Below are 19,515 nucleotides of genomic sequence, written 5' to 3'. Positions count from 1 at the left end.
GCTGGCCTCAACGGCTGCCAATTTTCTACTTTCTGACCATTGACCACGTTTCTCAGTAGACTTCGACCCAGTCAATTTACCGTCTTGAATAAAATTGATGTTGCTGTCATTGTTGCTATCATTATTGCTGTTTATATTGTTGTCTTTGTTACTGTTGCTACTGCTGTAGCCGGAATTGTTAGGTTCTGTGCTTTGTTGGGACATGTTTTATGTTTATTAAATGATAAAAGTAAGAAAAGACAACTAAAATCATGAAATCATAGACTCATAATAATGCAAAAATCGGTGCTAAAATAATGTAATATTAACAGTTACAATTGGCTTATTTCAAAGACAGATTAGTGAAAGCGTTTTCACTAATAGTGTAAAAATTGATGAAAACTTACACTATCTTGTGCAACATCGGATTTCAAAATCATGAAATTTACTTATTAGTACAGTGAAAATTAATCCCCTAAAGTCTCTAATATGCGCGAAATAGTGTAACTGGCTTTAAAATATATTTTTTCCTTTTTTCTGTGTGCCTTTTATCACTGATACCAAAATAGCCAAAATCGGAAAAAACGTCAGCGGTGATCTAACAAGATTCTGCTATTTTGGTCTCAACTGGAACTTGGTACCTTTTAAAAAGATAAGAATCTCATCGAAAGAAGAAATATATCTTTGGCCGATTATGTGGGTTTGTTCTGAAGGTGCAGTTACCCAAGGAAAATTTTGCTCGTTGTGGTAATTGGGAAGCCCCAATTCTTTCAGAGCAACTTAATTATGCAGCTTTGGACGCTTGGGTGTCATACGAAATTTATACCAGACACAAAGATATACCCACAGTTCATCAGAAAGTATCTGTAAACGCAACAGCCGGTTCTGTTATTGCAATTTATCTAGACAAACCTGCCTCGTCCTCTGTTGGTTACGGCTATATATGCATAATGATGATACCCCTCCTACAAATAATACCCATGAAGCACTTCATACCAACAGTGCACTTATTGTTAAAGTTGTGAAGATAACTGTTCCTGGATATCCTTTGGAGTGCTACAATGAGGGTCTGACCTTAGGTGATTTCCATGATATACCCTTTAATGTTTATATCAAATGCAAATATCTGTTTACAGCTTTAGAAAGAGTACATAATTTAGTTTCTGATACTTCTAATATCCCAATCATACAAATACCACCCATTAACAGCGATATCACTTCTTCACCAATAAATACCAATAAGAATTCTGTCGACTCCCGTGATTTGAAGGATGGATTTCATATAATGGACATGATCAAATTAACAAGTCTCATGGAATGCAAAAAGACTTCATGCGTCGTTTCCGTGACATCATGTATGTATATGACCAAGACGATAGAGCTTTAGTAGAAAGTTATTTTGAAAGTATTGGTACGGACTGGAAAACACGGATGTTGGTAAACCCTGCTTGGATATTTGAAGGAAATGTCTAGAACTCCGTATTTTTTTCAAACGTATTTTTTTCAAATAAACGTATTTTTTAGAATCACGCGATGGTCTACACGTCGATTGACATGCCATATCATCTAAACTTCATGGGATGATCGATTTCTGTTTTCCATAAAATATGCTTCACTGTCATTACAAGCTACTACTGGAACGCAGATAGACAATTACCAAGCTCTGACTTGCTTGGGAGGTTTTTGCAAGTGTTTCTATTTTAAGTAAAGGCTCAAACATTATGGATGATAAAATAGATAAATGAAATCATCCTGACATAAGCTTGTTTATCAGCCTACAAATAAAGCTGGTTCCCACACTTTATTCTTCTCCTTTTTCTTTTCCCTTAACATACTTCTTTATCGTATAAAATTAACCGATCACGTAAAAAGGTTAGTTTAGTAGTAACTCTTGTTTCTTTGAAAAGAAGCTAAAATAAAAAAAAGATATATTGTGATATTGCGGCTGCGGCTAGTCTTTGCTATAGGAGGGGTGACCTCCTATAGCAGGGTTCTTGAGTTTTTGGAAACTCAGAGGCTTTGAATGGCTGTGATTGCACTGTTAATAGTTTTATTTATACTGGCCTTCTGGTCTTGGCCAGACTTGCGGTAAGTGGTATAAAAAAAATACGTTTGAAAAAAATATGGAGGTCTAAACATTTCCATATTTGAACAAGCTCGGTTAAAAGAGTATGCCATATGAGCATTATTGTTCGAAGGTTTTCTTCTGGTTAGACTGGAAGGAGTATTTGCTATTGGCAAAGAATGATGCTTCCATTCACAGGTATAGGTAACAGTATTTACAACTGAAATTATGTGAGCCACGTTTCTAAATCCTAATCGTTCATAGTCCTGCAAAGCACAATATCATTTGCTGCGGAAAAGAGGTGTCACCGCGTCCTTCTTTCCCCAGGGATATTTACAACAGGTACAAAAAGAAAAAGTCAAGAGATGAAGAGGTCTATGCTTTCGACGGACAAATATGTTCATACATTGACTTCGTATTAGAAAGTGTACGTATTTTTTTGTGTAAATATTATGCTTAGAATACACAATTTAATTTTTCTTGCAGAAAACCATACCCGCCTTTAGATCAAATGTCAGGAATATCCCCACTGTGTCAGATGAAAATGCATCACTATCACAGCAAGTGGATTTCCTTGAAGAACTCTTTGCTGCTGCGTAAGTTTTTTTTTTTCGGAAAAAGTTAAAGAAATTTACTGACGGCATTGCTCCTTTTTCTTATTGTAGTCTCGCTTTGTACAAAAGAAAAGTAAAATTGACACACAGTGAAGCAGTATTCAACGACTTCCTTGTCGAGCCATTTTTAAAAGTTGTTAGTTATTCCATCAGTGAAGAAAAATACGCCTGGCTGGATGTTGGTTTTTTTCCTGGTGAAGAGCATCTGTTATCAATGACTAGACAATTAAAGCAAAAGGGGCAGTTCAAAGACGGTAGATTCTGTTACAATGCTGACGGAGTCATCAGGCTGCAAGATTTCCACGATATTGAAGTCTGCGTTGCAGAAGTCTCTGGTGTGTTTAAAAACACCGACATGACTAAAGTAAATTTCGATCACCACAAAGGCATGTTCGCCGTTCTTTCGATGCTCAAGACAGTAGCGGACGAACTGAAGTATGCCTCACTTGATATCTTTCAGACGGTAAAAATTTTCTTTGTTCATGCTGCAGGTAAACTCATAGTATTATGTGGAGCTAGAAAAACGTCATATTCATTTAACTCTTCCCCTTTTTCTATTTGCAGAGGACAAGGTAAAGCTCTGGTCTTTGTCCTTCAAAAAAAAATATCTTTCATCTTTGGAGAGAAGATGTTTTGGAGATAAAACCTGATTTTAAGGACAAGGAGGAATTCCTTAAGCAGACAATTCGATTTTATTGGAACTTCAAGGTATGCAAATGTCAACTTGTATCAAAAATTAGTTGGCCTTTACTTAGCTTTCTTCTATTGTAGTGTCAGCTCGAAAACACACTGAAAGCAATTCAAAATCTTCATACATCTCACTGTTTTGCATGGAGAACAAAATTAAAAAATAACCAAAAGTGATACTGTTAGAACCTGGATACCACTTTATTATGGACGAAAAAATATAATTAAAAACGTATAAAAATGTATTCATGGTCTATGAGAAAAAACTATAAAGAACTCGGATAGTTCTAGGGAGAATATTAAGCGTCTTATTGGATCATGATGTAATAATCTGGTGATAGTAAATAATCAACATGTCTCTAAATTTAGCCCTTCCATACTGAGTATATAAATATTAGTCAGAGGGATCAACAGTTATAACATCAAATGACAAGAGTAATATTTGTGCTCAGGATCTATTAATATTCTATGTCCAGACCCATTCGATTGTATTGCTCTTGCAGAATAAATATTTACTCGCCACAGGGATGTGCCCTGTGTACAGACTCCAACGGTAGGATGAGAACAAGCGGGGTAATGTGTGATTCATGATTAACTTTTATATTTATTATCCATCCTTAATGCGATGTGACAATTAAGTTTATTATTATATCTATGATATCCTTAACACTCAAAAAGAGAATTTAAAGCAAGCAAGATACTCTTTCTCCCCTCCTCCTTTGCTTTCTCAACTTGTGAACCCAAGCATTGTCAGATTGACGGAAAAAGACCATTGTAAGGGCATGGCTAGCTATGGTCCCTTTGATTCGCCTGAGCATGACTAAGCTTCTTTTTTTTTCTATTAATAATATAGTATATAATAGTAAAAAAGCATAAGAATATGGGAGTTATACTTTATTACAATAAATGTGTAAAAATCGTTAATGTTTTCATGGAGATTAAACCGTTTAAATTTAATTTTTAAAAAAATTAACCGGTCCGCTGGGGATGCTTCTAAGTGTGGTAAGAGTGCCAATAAATATAGTTTGTACTCAAGCCAGGAAGAAGATTATTGTGAAAAAAAGGTAACTATGTCCTTGGTATTTGTGTACACTGAGTTGCATTACAAGACAAGATGATTTTAGTGTCCCAGGATGGAGAGCTGTGTATGAACGCCATATATAACAAGTTTGGTATCCGTGATCAGCGAATTAATTACTATCTACATAGTTACATACAATTTGAGCTAATAAAGTGGCGTATCAATATTATAGTTCTAGTGTCGAATATACATTATTCGCAAACTCCTACAGTAGAATTTAATACTTAGCTTTGTACATGCATCAATCCAATCTAAATGATGAGATATGTAGAAAAGCAATGCGCTTATTGGAACGGCCCTGGCAAGGCAACTGCAAAACACAAAGTCTACTATCACACAGGCAATGACCTTTATCGCAGCATAGGATAGCTACCAAGCCCCTAAAATAATACGTCACGACGCACCCTGGGATACCTTACAAAGTCCTTCGGTATACGATGATGGTTGTCGCTTTTCAAAACCTAGTCGTGTCTTTTCTACCATCTTCGTCAACTCATAGAACGAGAAGTTTGAGAGCGGTCCTGGCAAGGCAACAGCAAAACACGAAGTCTACCATCACACAGGCGATGACCTTCGTCACAGCGTAGGATAGCTACCAAGCCCTCAAAGATTTCTCTCGTGGCGCATCCTGGTATACCTTACAAAGTCCTTCGGCATACGATGATAATTGTCGAATTTCAAAACCAAGCGCACGATTGTTTTGTTTATGAGTGATTTTTTTTAAAAAAATAGGAAAAATAGAAAAAAAAAGTGAGCAATTTTTTTCCTAGAGTGTGCAAATAATTTATGAAAATAGTGTAAATAGAGCATAAAACAAAGGCTTTACTAATAAAAAAACTGCTCTTTTATTGAGCTATTTTTCGACAATTTGAAAGATTTAAAAACATCAGGCATTGTATTAATGATATGGGTCTATAACCATCACTAGAGAGTCAGCTTTTTTTTTTTTGTTAAAAAAAACGGCAACATTTATAGAAGACATACCCTTCGTTTCTTGGTTTTGATTCCTTTCTTCTGGCTTTGTTTTCTTTTCGTCTGCGTTCTTCGGTCAAGCTCCTGTTATAGCTTTCAAATTAAGTAATTTCTTTAACAAAACGACTCTTTAAATTACCCCTTTGACTTTAGCAGCTCTTAAAATACGAGCATCTAGAATGAGTTTAGACTCTAAAGAGGCCACTTTCTCAAGCTTTTTGACATTTCCGGTCATAAACAAAGGCAAGGAAGTAATAACCCTTCTAAATTTACTCCAGAAATCAGCAGCAAAAAATTCGTACTGCAATTGCTGTTCTCTATGCAAATGCACCTAACTGACAGTAACATGTCTACAATTGCTTAGTTCTCGGTAGCAATGCTTTCACTGACTGCATAAAGAACAGTTTGTTGTTGTCTTAACATTTGGAAGAGGAGAAAAACTTGTTGGCGAGTTTGAGAATTCATTGACAAGTCAATCTCTACAGAACAACAATATCTTTTTCATTTCATCAGTCCCATGTCCACAAAATCCACGGTCTAGAACTTGATATTTTTTTCAAACGTATTTTTTTATACCACTTACAGCAATTCTGGCTAAGAGCAGCAGGCCAGTATGACTAAACCTATTTACAGTACCACTCCTGTTATTCACAGTATGTGAGTTCCACAAACTCAAGAGCCCTGCCTAGGAGGTCGCCCTCCTATAGCAAAGACTAGCCGCAACTGCAATATCGCAATATAACTTTTTTGATTTAACGTCTTTTGAAAAAATAAAAGTGTCATTACTAACTAACCTTTCTACGTTATCGACTACTTTCATACGATAGAAAAAACTATGTTAAGGGAAAAGAAAAGAAGAATAAAGTGTGTGAACCAGCTTTATTTGTAGGCTGATAAACAAGCTTATGTCAGGATGATTTGATTGCTTGTTTCATCATCCATAATGTTTAGGACTTTACCTAAAATAGAAACATTGGCAAAAATCCCCCAAGCAAGTCAAAACTTTTCCATAAAATCTGCTTCACTGTCATTACTAGCTACTGCTGGAACGCAGATAGACAATTACCAAGTTTTGATTTGCTTGGGGGATTTTTGCCAATGTTTCTATTTTAGGTAAAGTCCCAAACATTATGGATGATGAAACAAGCAATTAAATCATCCTGACATAAGCTTGTTTATCAGCCTACAAATAAAGCTGGTTCACACACTTTATCCTTCTTTTCTTTTCCCTTAACATAGTTTTTTCTATCGTATGAAAGTAGTCGATAACGTAGAAAGGTTAGTTAGTAATGACACTTCTATTTTTTCAAAAGACGTTAAATCAAAAAAGTTATATTGCGATATTGCAGCTGCGGCTAGTCTTTGCTATAGGAGGGCGACCTCCTAGGCAGGGCTCTTGAGTTTGTGGAACTCACAGACTGTGAATAACAGGAGTTGCACTGTAAATAGGTTTAGTCATACTGGCCTGCTGCTCTTAGCCAGAATTGTTGTAAGTGGTATAAAAAATACGTTTGAAAAAAATACAGAGGTCTAGATATTTCCAGTAATAACCCTTCCAAATCCACTCCAGGAATCAGCAGCAAAAAATTCATACTGTAACTGCTGTTCTCTTAACAAATGCACATTACTGACAGCAACATGTTTACAATTGTTTAGTTCTCGGCAGCAATGCTTTCACTGACTGCATAAAGAACACTCTGTTGTTGTCTTAACATTTGGAAGAGGAGAAAAACTTGTTGGCGAGTTTGACAAATTAAATCTTTCATATTGTCCAAGAATAGCTCAGTAAAAGATTGGTAAGGCCTTTATTTTATTCTCTATTTACGTGATGATTCTAAAAATAGCATCCTTGATACACTGTAAATAGCAGGGGCGCATTTTTATTGGCTCGTGCCAGTGCTTTAAGCGTGCCAGGCTTGTTTTAAGCTGTGCTTAGTGATTTAAACAGGCGAAAATGACCTTTATGGTTTGGATAACGATAAATCCGTCCTATGACAGATAAGAGCCCATCTAGTCAAATGGATCTAATACCAGCCAGCTTAAAAGACAAAACAAATAAAATCACAAGGCAAATAAATCAAGACAGAAGCACAATACACGATTCTATTGATTGTATTTTAAAGAATGTAAGTTTACACCAAGTTATTATGCTTTTATCGGTTAGTCAGCTAACATCATCAATACTTCAATAGCCTGAAACAAGCTTGTCAGTGAAATTGAGAAAGATTAAAAAAATCGATCCCCCATCCAAAACCGTACGTGTGCAACAGGAGGTTTCGCGATTCATGTAAGTGTTTCGTCAACTGTAAATATTTTTCTGTGTCTGACTTTCTTATTATCATGAGTAGATTTGATATGCATGTACACAAGCCCTACTATTTCAATGCTTCAAACATATCCCGATACTCCGAAGAGGACTTTAAAGTTAAATTTTGGTCTCATATTCTTGAACTTTTTGGAAAACGGTAGAATTTGAAAAAAGTGAAAAGTGTCGTGTCCCAAAGCAGTTGTCACTGGGAAGAGTTATTCGGTCTTTCTCGTGTCTGTCTTTACTGGTGAGTTGTTTTATAAAACTGTTTTGCAACAGCACTAATATTTTTACTAGGGGTGACACTGTACCTACCATTTTTAAAAAAACTAAGGCCAAACCCAAGGTGGATTTGAGAATAATGTCAGTTTTGAACTCAAAAGAGGGCGATTACTCACTTGGCGAATTCTCCAAAGTAGCTGAAAGCACAAAGCTGTATGAAGACAAACTTAAGCTTTCACTCATGGCAAAGTTTCATCTAAATTCGCTTCTAAAAACCAACACCAACTGCACCTATCCCTTTGTCATGATCATGGGGTTTGAATTTGTGCTTTTGACAATGGAATTTATAGAGGTTTGATATAAGTTTGAGTATATGATATAGTGTAATTGCTGGTATGAAAGATGAGGGTGAAGGATATAACATGAATCAGATCGACCAATGCTGTTTCCCAATCACCAAAAAGGCCATTACATCTGGAGGTATTAAAGACTTAATCAATTGTATTAATACTGTAAAGGTGAGCTAAAACATAGCTGAAATCGGTTCAAACTGAATTAACAATTTAATTTTTTTCAGAATTTTGTGTCCATTATGAAGGACAGGAAGGAAGACGAAAAGAGAGGAAAGACGATAAACAAAGTCAATCAGCTGGTTGGGGAGAAAAAGGAGGAAAAAACCAAGCAGAACACAACAGCAGTTTTTTGGCCAAAAACTAAAAATGGTTTGTTTTCGTAGAAGCTGCTGCCGGATCTGAGGATGATGTCGGGGAGTGTGTCTCTGGAGGAGAAACAGAAGACAAGAATGAATGATAAATAGGGTTTTCATTGCTCTATTTGTCGTATTTGGGTACGATTCGCTTAAGAATAATTAAGCAAATTGTTTAAATAAATAAACTATGAAATTAAAACAGCCTTTGATGTTGCATATCAGCATACGCTTGTATACTGCTATACATCTTCTCCTATTACGAATACATACTTCTCTATTAAAGATTGCATGATTGGCCTAAATATGATATACGAATGACAGTTGGATACATAATGCTATACCACTGAGTTACGATATCACCGATCGAGAAGAGAATCTTCTCAGATCAAATCAAAAGTTATAGGAACGAGAAACTAAATATTAATAGTTCTCGCAATGGATTAGCTATCTATGCGAATACTTGGATACAGATGATTTGCTTGTATTAGCAAGACTGGATAAATGGTACAATTACCGTCTTGCAATGTTATTAAGTAAACGAATCGACCCAAAAGACGCTGATATGAAAGAAGTACTAATTGACAAGGAAATAAATACGGCTTATAATATTTATACGAACGAAGATCGCCTTCGGTACTTCTTTTACGTTCATGAGAAATTGATGAAACCCGCTGAAGCTGCTGAAATTGCTAATGTTAATCCTGAAACTGCGAGAAAGTGGAAGTGACAATACAGCAAAGACCTTAAAAAGAATATATTACTAAAAAAAACGAAAAGTACATCGAAAAGAGCACCGAGCCAACAAATTAAAAACCATAAAATGCACTCGCTTAATTTCTTTGATTAGAACCCCTCAGCGGTTATTCAGACCACAGTGGAAGATTTAATCAAAAGCTTTGTAGTCTTGGAGATAAAGAAGATAAGGGTTGCTGAATTCATGAAATTGGAGTGCAATCTTATTTTAAAGGTCGTATACGTCGTCCTAAAGCAATAAATAGTCAGAAAAATCATGAGGCTCGTGCTAACTGGGTCATAGAATAGCAAAAAAAAGTTTGCATTTTATGAACAACTGAGCGTTCTTGAACGAAGTGGAATTTGATGTGAATATGCGTCGTTCAAGGGGTTAGGTATCGTGAGGAAAACTGGCAATTGAAGAAATCACTTCAGCAAGAGTTGTGTCACACACGGTCATTGGTGGAATTTCAGCGTATGGTGTAGTGAATGCAAGCTTGAGAGAGCCAGGAAATGTTAAAAAAAGAAGAGCTGTTGGTGCTAGAAAAAAGAAAAGCACCTGAGGGTGCCGCTTCTGTGATACCAAAAGGAAATACAGCTAGTCACTTTGTGCAGTTCATCAGTGATACCTTGGCTATCATGGATGCATTCCCAAACATAAAAGTATTTCATATTGTAATGGATAACGCTCCAATTCACCCTCCCGACGTTGTTGATCATATTGCCTCACAAATGGAATATATACCGGTATACATTCCGACATATTCACCTGAGCTCGACCCTATTGAGATGTTTTGGAAAGTACTAAAGGATCGAGTCAAAAGAGGGAAGTTGACGGATGCAGAAACACTTTCTTCGAGAATAATTGAAGGCAGTGAGAATTTTTCTGTTGAACAATTACAGAATTTTATCCAGAACTCGATAAACGTAATTTCTAATTGCTTGAATAAAAAACCTTTGTGGTCGGTTTGTCTGGTCGAATTATTTCTTTTAAGTGGGCAAATTAAATTCACATAAGTGGGCGGAGTTCTCAAACATTTGGTAAACTGAGAGTGGAAAGCAGAATGTGTAGTTTTCTTCATGTACTATTATAAATTAAAATGTGTGTTATATACACCGGAATCCGTCAGCATGCCCAACGATTTCTTTGGAGACTTTCCTACCCTCAACATGGAAAGAGTGAAATACTTGGAGAATCACAAACATGCAAATAATAAATCCAGGACTCTCCGAAGAAGATCCTCACAACCAGCGAAATCCACACCCGTTGAGAACATTCCACCGACCCCGATTGACACCATGAAGCCGCATTTGAATCATAGTTTAGAGGGACAGGTGGATTTTCGGTTTGGACCTATCGAATTACATGCGTTGGACACTAGTCTTTCCGTCAATAAGAAAAAGAAACGCATGGAGGAAAAAACCACCCAGTTGGGCTATGGTGTTTTGCACCTTTATCGCGATGTGGAGACTGTCTCCGAACAAGATTTACCAGATACAAAGATAGCCAAAGATGAATCCCTGAATATCGTCTCGGATCAAGATACTGTTCTCTGTATTTTGGCTGTACCTTCTTACATGTCTTACAAGGACCTGTTGGATTTCTTGGGTTCTACCAATTCCAGTATCACCCACTATAGATTTATAAGGTAACATTTGGGTAAACACGTAAGCTCCCATTTATTTAACATATGTCCCTCTCAGAGATTACTCACCCAACAAATATACCGTCTTATTAAAATTTGAAAATCGTCAATCGGCTTTCGCTTGCTACCAGAAATTCAATGGCAGAAGGTTCAATATGACAGAGGTATAATGTCTCTGCGTATAACGCCCCCCAACAACGACAAGAAAAATTTATACATCTTTTATATAGCCCGAGATTAGTCATGTTGTATATATACAATCTAATACAGTAGAGAGTATCCTTATTCCGCCACAAATGTACCCCTCCTTGAACGAAACGCTCGCTCAGGATGTATCTCACAAAAATACCATGGCTGAACTACCTACCTGCCCAGTCTGTTTAGAGCGTATGGATGAAAGTGTGACAGGATTATTAGGGATTCAGTGCCATCATACATCACAATGTTACTGTCTTGAAAAATGGGGAGAAAATCGCTGCCCGATCTGTCAATACTCTCATAAGCCAGTGTTGACGATGAATCACTCTAAAAAACGCACTGTTCTACCGATAGAAGAAGAAGAGGAGGTGGTTTACCAATGCTGTGAATGTGTATCTACCGAGAGTTTGTGGATATGTATGATTTGTGGGCATGTGGGCTGTGGAAGATATCAAGATGCGCATGCGTACGATCACTATATGGATACGAATCATTTATATGCGCTTGAGATAGAAACACAACGTGTGTGGGATTATGTAGGGGATGGCTATGTTCATAAATTAATACAGAATACCATCGATGGTGCTATTGTGGAATTGCCGCCAAACAGCACGGGGAATTCATTGCATTCAGAGAGAGACGCTGTATCAAAGCGAAATTCAAATCATGGCATGAATCAACATCCTGATGGGTCTGGTGGAAGCAGTGTTAGAGATAGTACAGCACATCAGACGGGTCAACAAGGAAAACTGGATTCGATCTCGGTGGATTATTCGTATATGCTATCATCACAGCTGGATTCTCAGAGAATGTACTATGAGGACCAATTGGATGGGCTGACAAGGCAATTGTCGGATCTTACGAACCAAATCAAGATGGCGTCTAATGAAATTAACGAGGCAACGCGTGAGGGATCGTTATTGCTAGAAAAGGGGCGATTATTGGATGCTTCGATCAATGATATTAAAAAAGAAAAGGAAAAAGCTGATAAAAGAGCATCCGCTTATAAAGATAAATATGAAGCGATGCAGAAAAATTTAAATGAAGAAAAATTGGTAAGCATTAAGCACATGGGGTGGACAACAATTTATCTCTTTAACTCGCCCTAAACTATTTCATCCATGTAGTTAACGAAATCATTGATAAGAAATAACGGGTTATTAAAGAAGGACGCGGAAGGAAAGGATGCCACGTTGAAAGTGCTTGGAGATCAAGTCAGAGACTTGATGTTCTTTTTGGAGGCAAGAGAGAAAGTAAAAGAAGGTGACAGCTCTAAATAAAGCCCCGTCACGGTTTTGGGCGTTTTTGTTAATGTACGTCCTTGTTTTTTTTCGTGCTGGGTCTTTTTTTTTTTCTTTTTCTTTTTTTCTTCTTCTTTTCTCTTTATAAAGTCATTCCCTTTCATTGTAAATAATCATTTAAAATGGGTGATGCTGGTTTTTTCAAAGTAAATAAGCAAAAATGGAAAATTAAAAGCCCTCATAGTTGAAGTAATCTAACGTGTGAATTTAGGGTACAAGTGCAGATCAAGACAGCCGATTCAGCAATAAGGAGAAGAAGCTTTTGAAATCCATGTCCTTTCCACCTGAATATGATCAAAAGGTATGTTCCAGCTCGTGTCAACTTTAAAATATGGATAAAAAGAAGACTAAAACCGAATATCTCCCAATATCTAAAACCAGGTTGATATGAAAAAAGTAAATTTAGACGTTATTAAACCTTGGATAAGTAATAGAATCACCGAACTACTTGGTTTAGAGGATGAAATCGTGATTGATTACACTTGCAGCTTGTTAGAAGAAAAGGTAGTTTGATTATTATTGATAAAGTTGGGAATATCTTTGTTTCTTATAAAAAAAGGATGTAGAATCAAGACCCAAAAAGAATGCAGATTAACTTGACTGGATTTCTGGAAAGCAATACAAAAAAATTTGTAACTGAACTTTGGAATTTATTACTAAGTGCTCAAAACTCTGTAGGTGGCATTCCAGCAATCTTTATAGAGCAGAAAAAGGAAGAGTTACGTAAAAAGAAATCCCAGGAAGATGAAAGAAGAGCTCAGCGTGATTCCGTCATGGATACGATCCGAAAGAAGACGTCGGATGAAATGTCCGACCTAAGAGAAAGCAGCGGAAAGAGAAGATCTCGCTTTGTAAGTTGACTTACAATAAAAAAAAGGGTCTATATATTAAAGCTAACGATAATCAAATAGGATGAACAGAGAGAGAGAAGCAGATCACCCCCCACCAGACGCTACAGATCGCGTTCTCGTTCTCGTGATGAAAGACGTAGCAGACATTATCGTGATGATCATCATTCTAGTCGCAGAGATGACAGACCTCGTGAATCCAGAAGAAGAAGAAGTCCTTAAAACTATTAAAAATAAAATAACAATTATCTTTTTAAGAGGCATTAAAAAAAAAGAAAGAGAAAGAGAGAGGGAATGGTACAATTTTTAAGATTGATAAATAAGTATAAAATTTAAAGTCTAGTCTTCATCAATGATCCAAGCTCCTGAGGATTGCTTTTGTATCTCGGCCTGCTGGATTTCCTTCTTTTCTGCACCTCTTTGGATATAAGGTTTTAGTCCCTTTCCGAAATTTCGAATGCAGACGCCTCCGAGCACTGCTGTTACCTATAGAAAGAATAGGGTCAGTGAAATGTGTGTGTGAGAGAGTTCATTAATTAAACTTACGACAGCAATGATCATACCCAGCACAACTATATCAAAAAGATAGAATATCAGTTATTCAAGCAAGGGAGGAGAAGGAAAAAAAATTCGGTTTTACCAAAACAAATCCACGTGTACCAGTACTCTCCTGGTTTGATTGCACCCTTAGCGATCAGAACGAGTTGAAATACGACTGCCAATTGAAAGGCTATAAAAACGACCATTTTGACAGGACTTTCACTAGCGGCCTATCAAGACAAAACTAAAAGTTAATCGATGACGGCCTTCCCTCTTTCAATTATTCGACTTACAGCTGCACGTCCAAAAAAGAGCATCGGGATCATTAATATGGTAATAATGACAAATACGTATGAGAACCAGGAACTAAATTTATCTTTAAGTGCAAATTGAATTAAATAAAATACTGAAACCAAGAATTCAATAAAAATATCAATTTTTAATGCTAAAACGAAAAGTTGTAATGTTCTGTACATGCCTAATAAAATAAAAAAAAAGGGGAATCACATTTAGTCCAACAACAAGAGAGAGTGCGTGTAAATAATACTGTACGCTGTATCGCAATATCTGCACCAATCTTTTTATAAATGACCCAGCCAAATTCTTTCACGACGGCATACGATAAATACGCAAATACTATGGCATATAATCCCACCACAATCGATAGGGCGATTTCTAAATAAAATGCAATTTGGATCGGTGTTGTAATAATGGGCACACTATGCTTGGTCTTGATTTCTGTCAAGGTTTTTAACCATCGTTTTCCATCTACCACTTCTAAAGCACCGAAAATCGCACAAGCCAAGTTCATCACTGCCAATGCGATCACTTCTGCTGCATTTTGGTAAACTGTCTACATTTAGGAGATTAAAACAGGTTAAGGAGAGGGGGCCTTTTTAGGATTGTGTAATACAAAGAAGATTATAGTTCTTACTGCGTCGAATGACATGCCCACAAACCAACATTGAAATCCAATAAAAGCGATGTTTTCCCATTTGATACGTTTCAATCTTCCTACTGCTAAATCAATTGCTAACTCTTCCTCGTAGCTAAGGTCATATGAGGCAACTGCATCGGATTCCAATCCTTTATTGACTTGTGCTGTATTGAAGTAAGCAATTGTTCCTTGGAGTATAATAATCGTGATGCCTTGAAGACATGCTGAGGTAACGTACATCTTTGTCCATTTCGATTGATTAATTCGCTCGTTCTAAGTGTAGGAACTTATTTTAGTAGGTATTTAAACAAACATAAAAGAAAAAATCATACAATTTTTTTTAAGGTAACCATCTGATAAAAAATAAGAAACAAAAGAAAAAAGAAGAGTATAAAAAAAGGAGAACTTGAGATTTTTTCTAGTTCCTGATTGAGAGGTCCTCTGCTTTTTTTAAGTAAGTTCCCTCCTTTTTAATGTATTGTAACAATCAATTTGCACAACCCTTGTGTCACAATGGGCTTTTGTTTATGAACAAAAATAAAAATAAAAAGTTTATTTAATATGATACAAATGGAAAACTTTTTGATTTTTTTTTTAAAAAAAATAGGAATGCAATTTAAATGTTTAAGAATAATTCAGTGTACTTGGGCAAAGGCCACAACTTGTCAGCAACGTTACGTTCCAACTTATCGGCAAGCTCACGAATAGCCTCCATCTTGGGAATGACTTGGTCACAACAAGCGTTAGCCAACTTGACAATATCTTGGACCTGGATGAGATCCACCATGAGGTATTTAAGAGCAGTGATATCCTTTTGAAGAGTACCAACAATAGGTGTCAACTCGTTCAACAAATCAATTTCGGGTGATGCTTCAACTCCGATGTTCTTCATGAAGGAGGCGGCCTCAGCTAAATCACGTCTATATTGATAAGCAGCAGGCAACACTTGTTGAATCACCATGGTGATCATTGTTTGAGCTTCAATGGTGATATCCTTTGCATACTTTTCAACCAAGATATGATAACGAGATTGTAACTCGGCATCGGAAAAGACACCCATCTCCTTCAACATATCGGTGTTTTCTTTTCTCAATAAACGAACAAAAGCTGCAGGACTCTTGGTAATGTTAGCTAAACCACGCTTGGCTGCTTCTTGAACCCATTCGTCAGAATAGTTATCACCCTCGAAACGAATGGCCTTGGTCAACTTGATGTACTTGCGAATCACACTAAGTTGGTCTTCAACAGAGGCCACAGGCTTGTTACCCTTAGCGACCTTCAAGTCGGCCAAAATTTCAGTCAAGGCCTTGGCAACGGCAGAGTTCAACAAAGTGACAGGGAAAGAAGGAGATTGCTTGGAACCGACAGCACGGAATTCAAACTTGTTACCAGTGAAGGCAAAGGGAGAAGTACGGTTACGATCGGTCAAATCACGAGAGATGGGAGGCAAGTTAGCAACCTTTAAATCTAACACAGTACCCTTGACGCGGACATGTTGGAGTTCATGAGAGCCATAGTTGATGGGTCTGTTTTCCTCAATAGAATCTAAAACTTCGGTCAATTGAGAACCCAAGAAAGCAGAGATAATACCGGGAGGAGCTTCATGAGCACCAAGACGATGATCGTTAGAAGCAGAAGCAACACCGGCACGGAGAAGATCACCGTGATCAAGGACACCCTTTAAGGTGGCCACCAAAAAGATCAAGAAACGGTAGTTGGTTTCAGGGGAAGCAGAGGGGTCCAAAAGGTTATCACCCTTATCGGTAGATAAACTCCAGTTACAATGCTTTCCGGAACCATTGACACCACGGAAGGGCTTTTCGTGGAAGAGCACCTTGAGCTTGTGACGATGAGCAACACGATGGAGAACATCCATGGTTAACAAATTGTGATCGACGGCTAAAAGAGCTTCCTCGAAGATAGGTGCAACTTCAAATTGAGCAGGAGCGACTTCATTATGACGTGTCTTGATGGGAACACCCAATTTGGCTAATTCAAGTTCACACTCACTGATGGCAGACAAGACACGGGTGGGGATCTTACCAAAGTAATGATCTTCCAATTGTTGATGTCTGGGAGGAAGTCCACCTAATAAGGTACGACCGGTGATCTTTAAATCAGGACGGAGAGTATAAAGAGATCTATCAATCAAGAAATATTCTTGCTCGGTACCAAGAGTGGTATAAACAAGTTCGGAGCGATTATCTGACACACAAAAAAAAAGATGGCGTTTTTAGGATCCTAGTTCCCATTCTCTTCAACTGTTAAAAAAAGCATTCTTACCTGAATCCTTAGGTTCAATGACGTTAAGGACTTCTAATGCAACTCTTTCCAAGACTTCGGAAGATCTCAAAAGAACAGACTTTTCATCCAAGGCCTCACCGTTATATGAAATAAAGACGGAAGGAATATAAAGAATAGAAGTACCGTGGGGTCCTTCTTGAATGAACATGGGACTATTCAAGTGGGATTGGTTAAACCATGAATTATGATTGTTTCTTTATGTCGCTGCAAATCGCTTACCTCTTAGTGTCCCAAACAGTGTAACCACGTGCTTCGAAAGTTGTACGCATACCACCTGAAGGGAAAGAAGATGCATCGGGCTCGGATTGTAATAATTGAGAACCAGAGAAAGTGTCGATGGCAGTAACCTAAAAATAAAAAAAAAAGAAAATTGTGAGCTGATTTAATCTTTTACGGGAAATAAGCATCTGTCATGTTTTTTTTCGTGTGCGCGTTGCAGCTGTTCACTATGCTCTCCCTTTCTCTATTTTATATATATATCGGATGTATATTTACCACTTCGGAACCATCTACAAAGCTAGACTTCAAAGTCAAGAAAGCATCATGCTTCTCAGCGGTACAATCATTCAAAGGTTGGAACCAATGGGTGAAATGAGTGGCACCACGTTCAATAGACCAAACCTTGACAGCATGGGCAATGGCATCGGCAGTGACTCTATCCATAGTATGCTTACCCTTTAATGTTTGAACAAAAGTCTTGTAGACAGGCTTGGGTAACATCTTTGCCATTTCATTACGAGAAAAGACGTTTTGACCGAAAATTTCAGACATAGGTTGTACTTGACCATTCTTTTGAGGGAAATCGACGGTACGAGGGGCTTTGGTGAGGGATTCTACCACACTGTTGATACGTGCTTGATGAGCCATAGTGTAAGATGATGTGTAAAGTTAGAAAAAAGAAAAGGAAAAGAAACCGGATTTGAATTATGTTTAAAAAGGAGTTACGAGAGAGCGAGAGAGTGCTGCACGAACAAAAGGCGGAGGACTGCTTTTGATAGATAAGAGAAAAAAAAAGTGTGGGGTATACAAATTCTAATTGGTGTAAATAAGCATATAGAAAGGTACCCATATTTGTAAAGGGTTCTTTTTATGTTTGGCTATCACGATATCCCGTTAACAGAACACAGAGCGATTTAAATTATTTCATAGACACTATTATGCATAACATAAATGACGCGTTTAATTTTAAAGCATTCATTATTTATTTTTTTGCATAATCAATAGACGAATCGTTTTTTTTGTTATACCGTTAGTCATTTTTGCTATTTCATCTGCTTTTTCTTCATTTGTATAAGACAGCTAAACAGAAAAATCAACTTGGTTCCTAGGATTTACATAACAAGGTCCGATCAAAGATAAGAAATATGACTCACATGACACAATTAGAGAGACCATTTTTTATATTATGCGAAAAAAGGCTTAAACCCGTTCTTCGTCCAGTTACAAATAACAAAAAAACAAAAAAAAAACGTTGAATACGTGATGGTGATAAAACCTTATGCAAGTGATCCCTTTATTTCCCAAAAAAAAAATGACTCACCTAATGAAGTATAGATCCCGGTTAAATGATTTACCTCGTCTAATTCATTGTATTGGTTTAGGGTGATGATGAGTATGCATATTGTTCATCAAAAGCCGAGAAAAACGTATGATGTATACTGCAGTATAATAAGAAGCCATTGGAGACTCAAGATATGTTTAATTTTAATTTTAATTCGCAATGAAAAGAAAAAGATAAAGCAGGTGTGTGATACCTTCCAAAACAAGAATCATCATCAAGGTTGTACTAAGTGACATGCGATTATATTTTCTATAATTTGTGCACAGGGTTAGGTACCTCATCATGATAATAGATAAGAGAATATATCACTCCAATAAGGGTATACAATTGTGATTACTATCTTAGATCTTATTTAATCTATGTTTCCCTTCCAATAGATCTCCGTGGTACATGTGATAACATTGTTGTCTGTTAAAAATTACTCTAGAAACTTTACACTCCTTCCCTTTCGGAATAAAGTGCTTGCGAAGTTATTGGATAACTTTTATCATCTTTTACTACTTTATTGCCCCCCTCTTGTCTCAAAAAGATTTTTTTGGTCACGTCATTATTTATACCATAATCAAGGTTTACAATAAAGCACATCATGCGAACTCTTAAATCCCGTAATTGATACGGGATATCGTAACGGATGAGACTTTGTGGTACGAGCTACCGATCCAGCTGGACAGTCTATTGTCATTGGCAGTACGACGTAGATGGTACGACGAAAATCCATATATTTATGATCTCACGCGTTATTTTCGGATGGTTATCAGTCAAAATTTATGTAGGTATATTCCTTTTGACCCGACCCAACACAAAATCAGGA

General features: G+C 37.0%; 6 protein-coding genes across 6 annotated transcripts; 4 read left to right on the top strand and 2 right to left on the bottom strand.

Annotated features, from left to right (window-relative positions):
• Nucleotides 1-1,992: 1,992 nt before the first annotated feature.
• EV154DRAFT_543377 (uncharacterized protein) lies at nucleotides 1,993-4,169 on the top strand (the record flags this gene model as incomplete). Its single annotated transcript, XM_051604555.1, has 9 exons — nucleotides 1,993-2,067; nucleotides 2,136-2,248; nucleotides 2,309-2,471; nucleotides 2,531-2,640; nucleotides 2,710-3,149; nucleotides 3,223-3,247; nucleotides 3,282-3,366; nucleotides 3,620-3,650; nucleotides 4,024-4,169. The coding sequence occupies exons 2-9, from the start codon at nucleotides 2,151-2,153 to the stop codon at nucleotides 4,167-4,169; spliced, it is 1,098 nt and encodes a 365-aa protein (XP_051458581.1). The 5' UTR covers nucleotides 1,993-2,067; nucleotides 2,136-2,150.
• Nucleotides 4,170-5,201: 1,032 nt separating this feature from the next.
• EV154DRAFT_505826 (uncharacterized protein) lies at nucleotides 5,202-5,970 on the top strand. The gene is made up of 3 exons (XM_051601218.1): nucleotides 5,202-5,338; nucleotides 5,411-5,482; nucleotides 5,538-5,970. Exons 1-3 carry the CDS (start codon nucleotides 5,328-5,330, stop codon nucleotides 5,731-5,733), a joined length of 279 nt encoding a protein of 92 aa, XP_051458580.1. The 5' UTR covers nucleotides 5,202-5,327; the 3' UTR covers nucleotides 5,734-5,970.
• A 1,768-nt stretch (nucleotides 5,971-7,738) lies between these two features.
• On the top strand, nucleotides 7,739-8,455 carry EV154DRAFT_419061 (uncharacterized protein; the record flags this gene model as incomplete). The annotated part of the gene is made up of 3 exons (XM_051595875.1): nucleotides 7,739-7,863; nucleotides 7,986-8,280; nucleotides 8,336-8,455. The coding sequence occupies 3 exons, from the start codon at nucleotides 7,739-7,741 to the stop codon at nucleotides 8,453-8,455; spliced, it is 540 nt and encodes a 179-aa protein (XP_051458579.1).
• Nucleotides 8,456-10,500: 2,045 nt separating this feature from the next.
• Nucleotides 10,501-13,584, top strand: EV154DRAFT_480562 (uncharacterized protein; the record flags this gene model as incomplete). Its single annotated transcript, XM_051598337.1, has 8 exons — nucleotides 10,501-11,018; nucleotides 11,074-11,179; nucleotides 11,246-12,268; nucleotides 12,341-12,466; nucleotides 12,726-12,815; nucleotides 12,896-13,018; nucleotides 13,081-13,365; nucleotides 13,426-13,584. 8 exons carry the CDS (start codon nucleotides 10,501-10,503, stop codon nucleotides 13,582-13,584), a joined length of 2,430 nt encoding a protein of 809 aa, XP_051458578.1.
• Nucleotides 13,577-15,355, bottom strand: EV154DRAFT_505814 (uncharacterized protein). Its single transcript, XM_051601217.1, has 7 exons — nucleotides 15,172-15,355; nucleotides 14,837-15,112; nucleotides 14,455-14,755; nucleotides 14,196-14,380; nucleotides 14,003-14,132; nucleotides 13,909-13,934; nucleotides 13,577-13,848 (listed from the first exon to the last, which is right to left on the bottom strand). The coding sequence occupies exons 1-7, from the start codon at nucleotides 15,190-15,192 to the stop codon at nucleotides 13,702-13,704; spliced, it is 1,086 nt and encodes a 361-aa protein (XP_051458577.1). The 5' UTR covers nucleotides 15,193-15,355; the 3' UTR covers nucleotides 13,577-13,701.
• A 3-nt stretch (nucleotides 15,356-15,358) lies between these two features.
• Nucleotides 15,359-18,078, bottom strand: EV154DRAFT_463050 (uncharacterized protein). Its single transcript, XM_051597611.1, has 4 exons — nucleotides 17,639-18,078; nucleotides 17,363-17,490; nucleotides 17,123-17,295; nucleotides 15,359-17,044 (listed from the first exon to the last, which is right to left on the bottom strand). Exons 1-4 carry the CDS (start codon nucleotides 18,008-18,010, stop codon nucleotides 15,456-15,458), a joined length of 2,262 nt encoding a protein of 753 aa, XP_051458576.1. The 5' UTR covers nucleotides 18,011-18,078; the 3' UTR covers nucleotides 15,359-15,455.
• Between the last annotated feature and the right edge of the window lie 1,437 nt (nucleotides 18,079-19,515).

This window comes from Mucor mucedo (assembly GCF_025094135.1).
Source record: "Mucor mucedo strain NRRL 3635 chromosome Unknown EV154scaffold_36, whole genome shotgun sequence".
Lineage (NCBI taxonomy): Eukaryota > Fungi > Mucoromycota > Mucoromycetes > Mucorales > Mucoraceae > Mucor > Mucor mucedo.
Note: the sequence above shows the minus strand (reverse complement) of the source record. Positions and strands in the feature narration are given on the sequence as shown.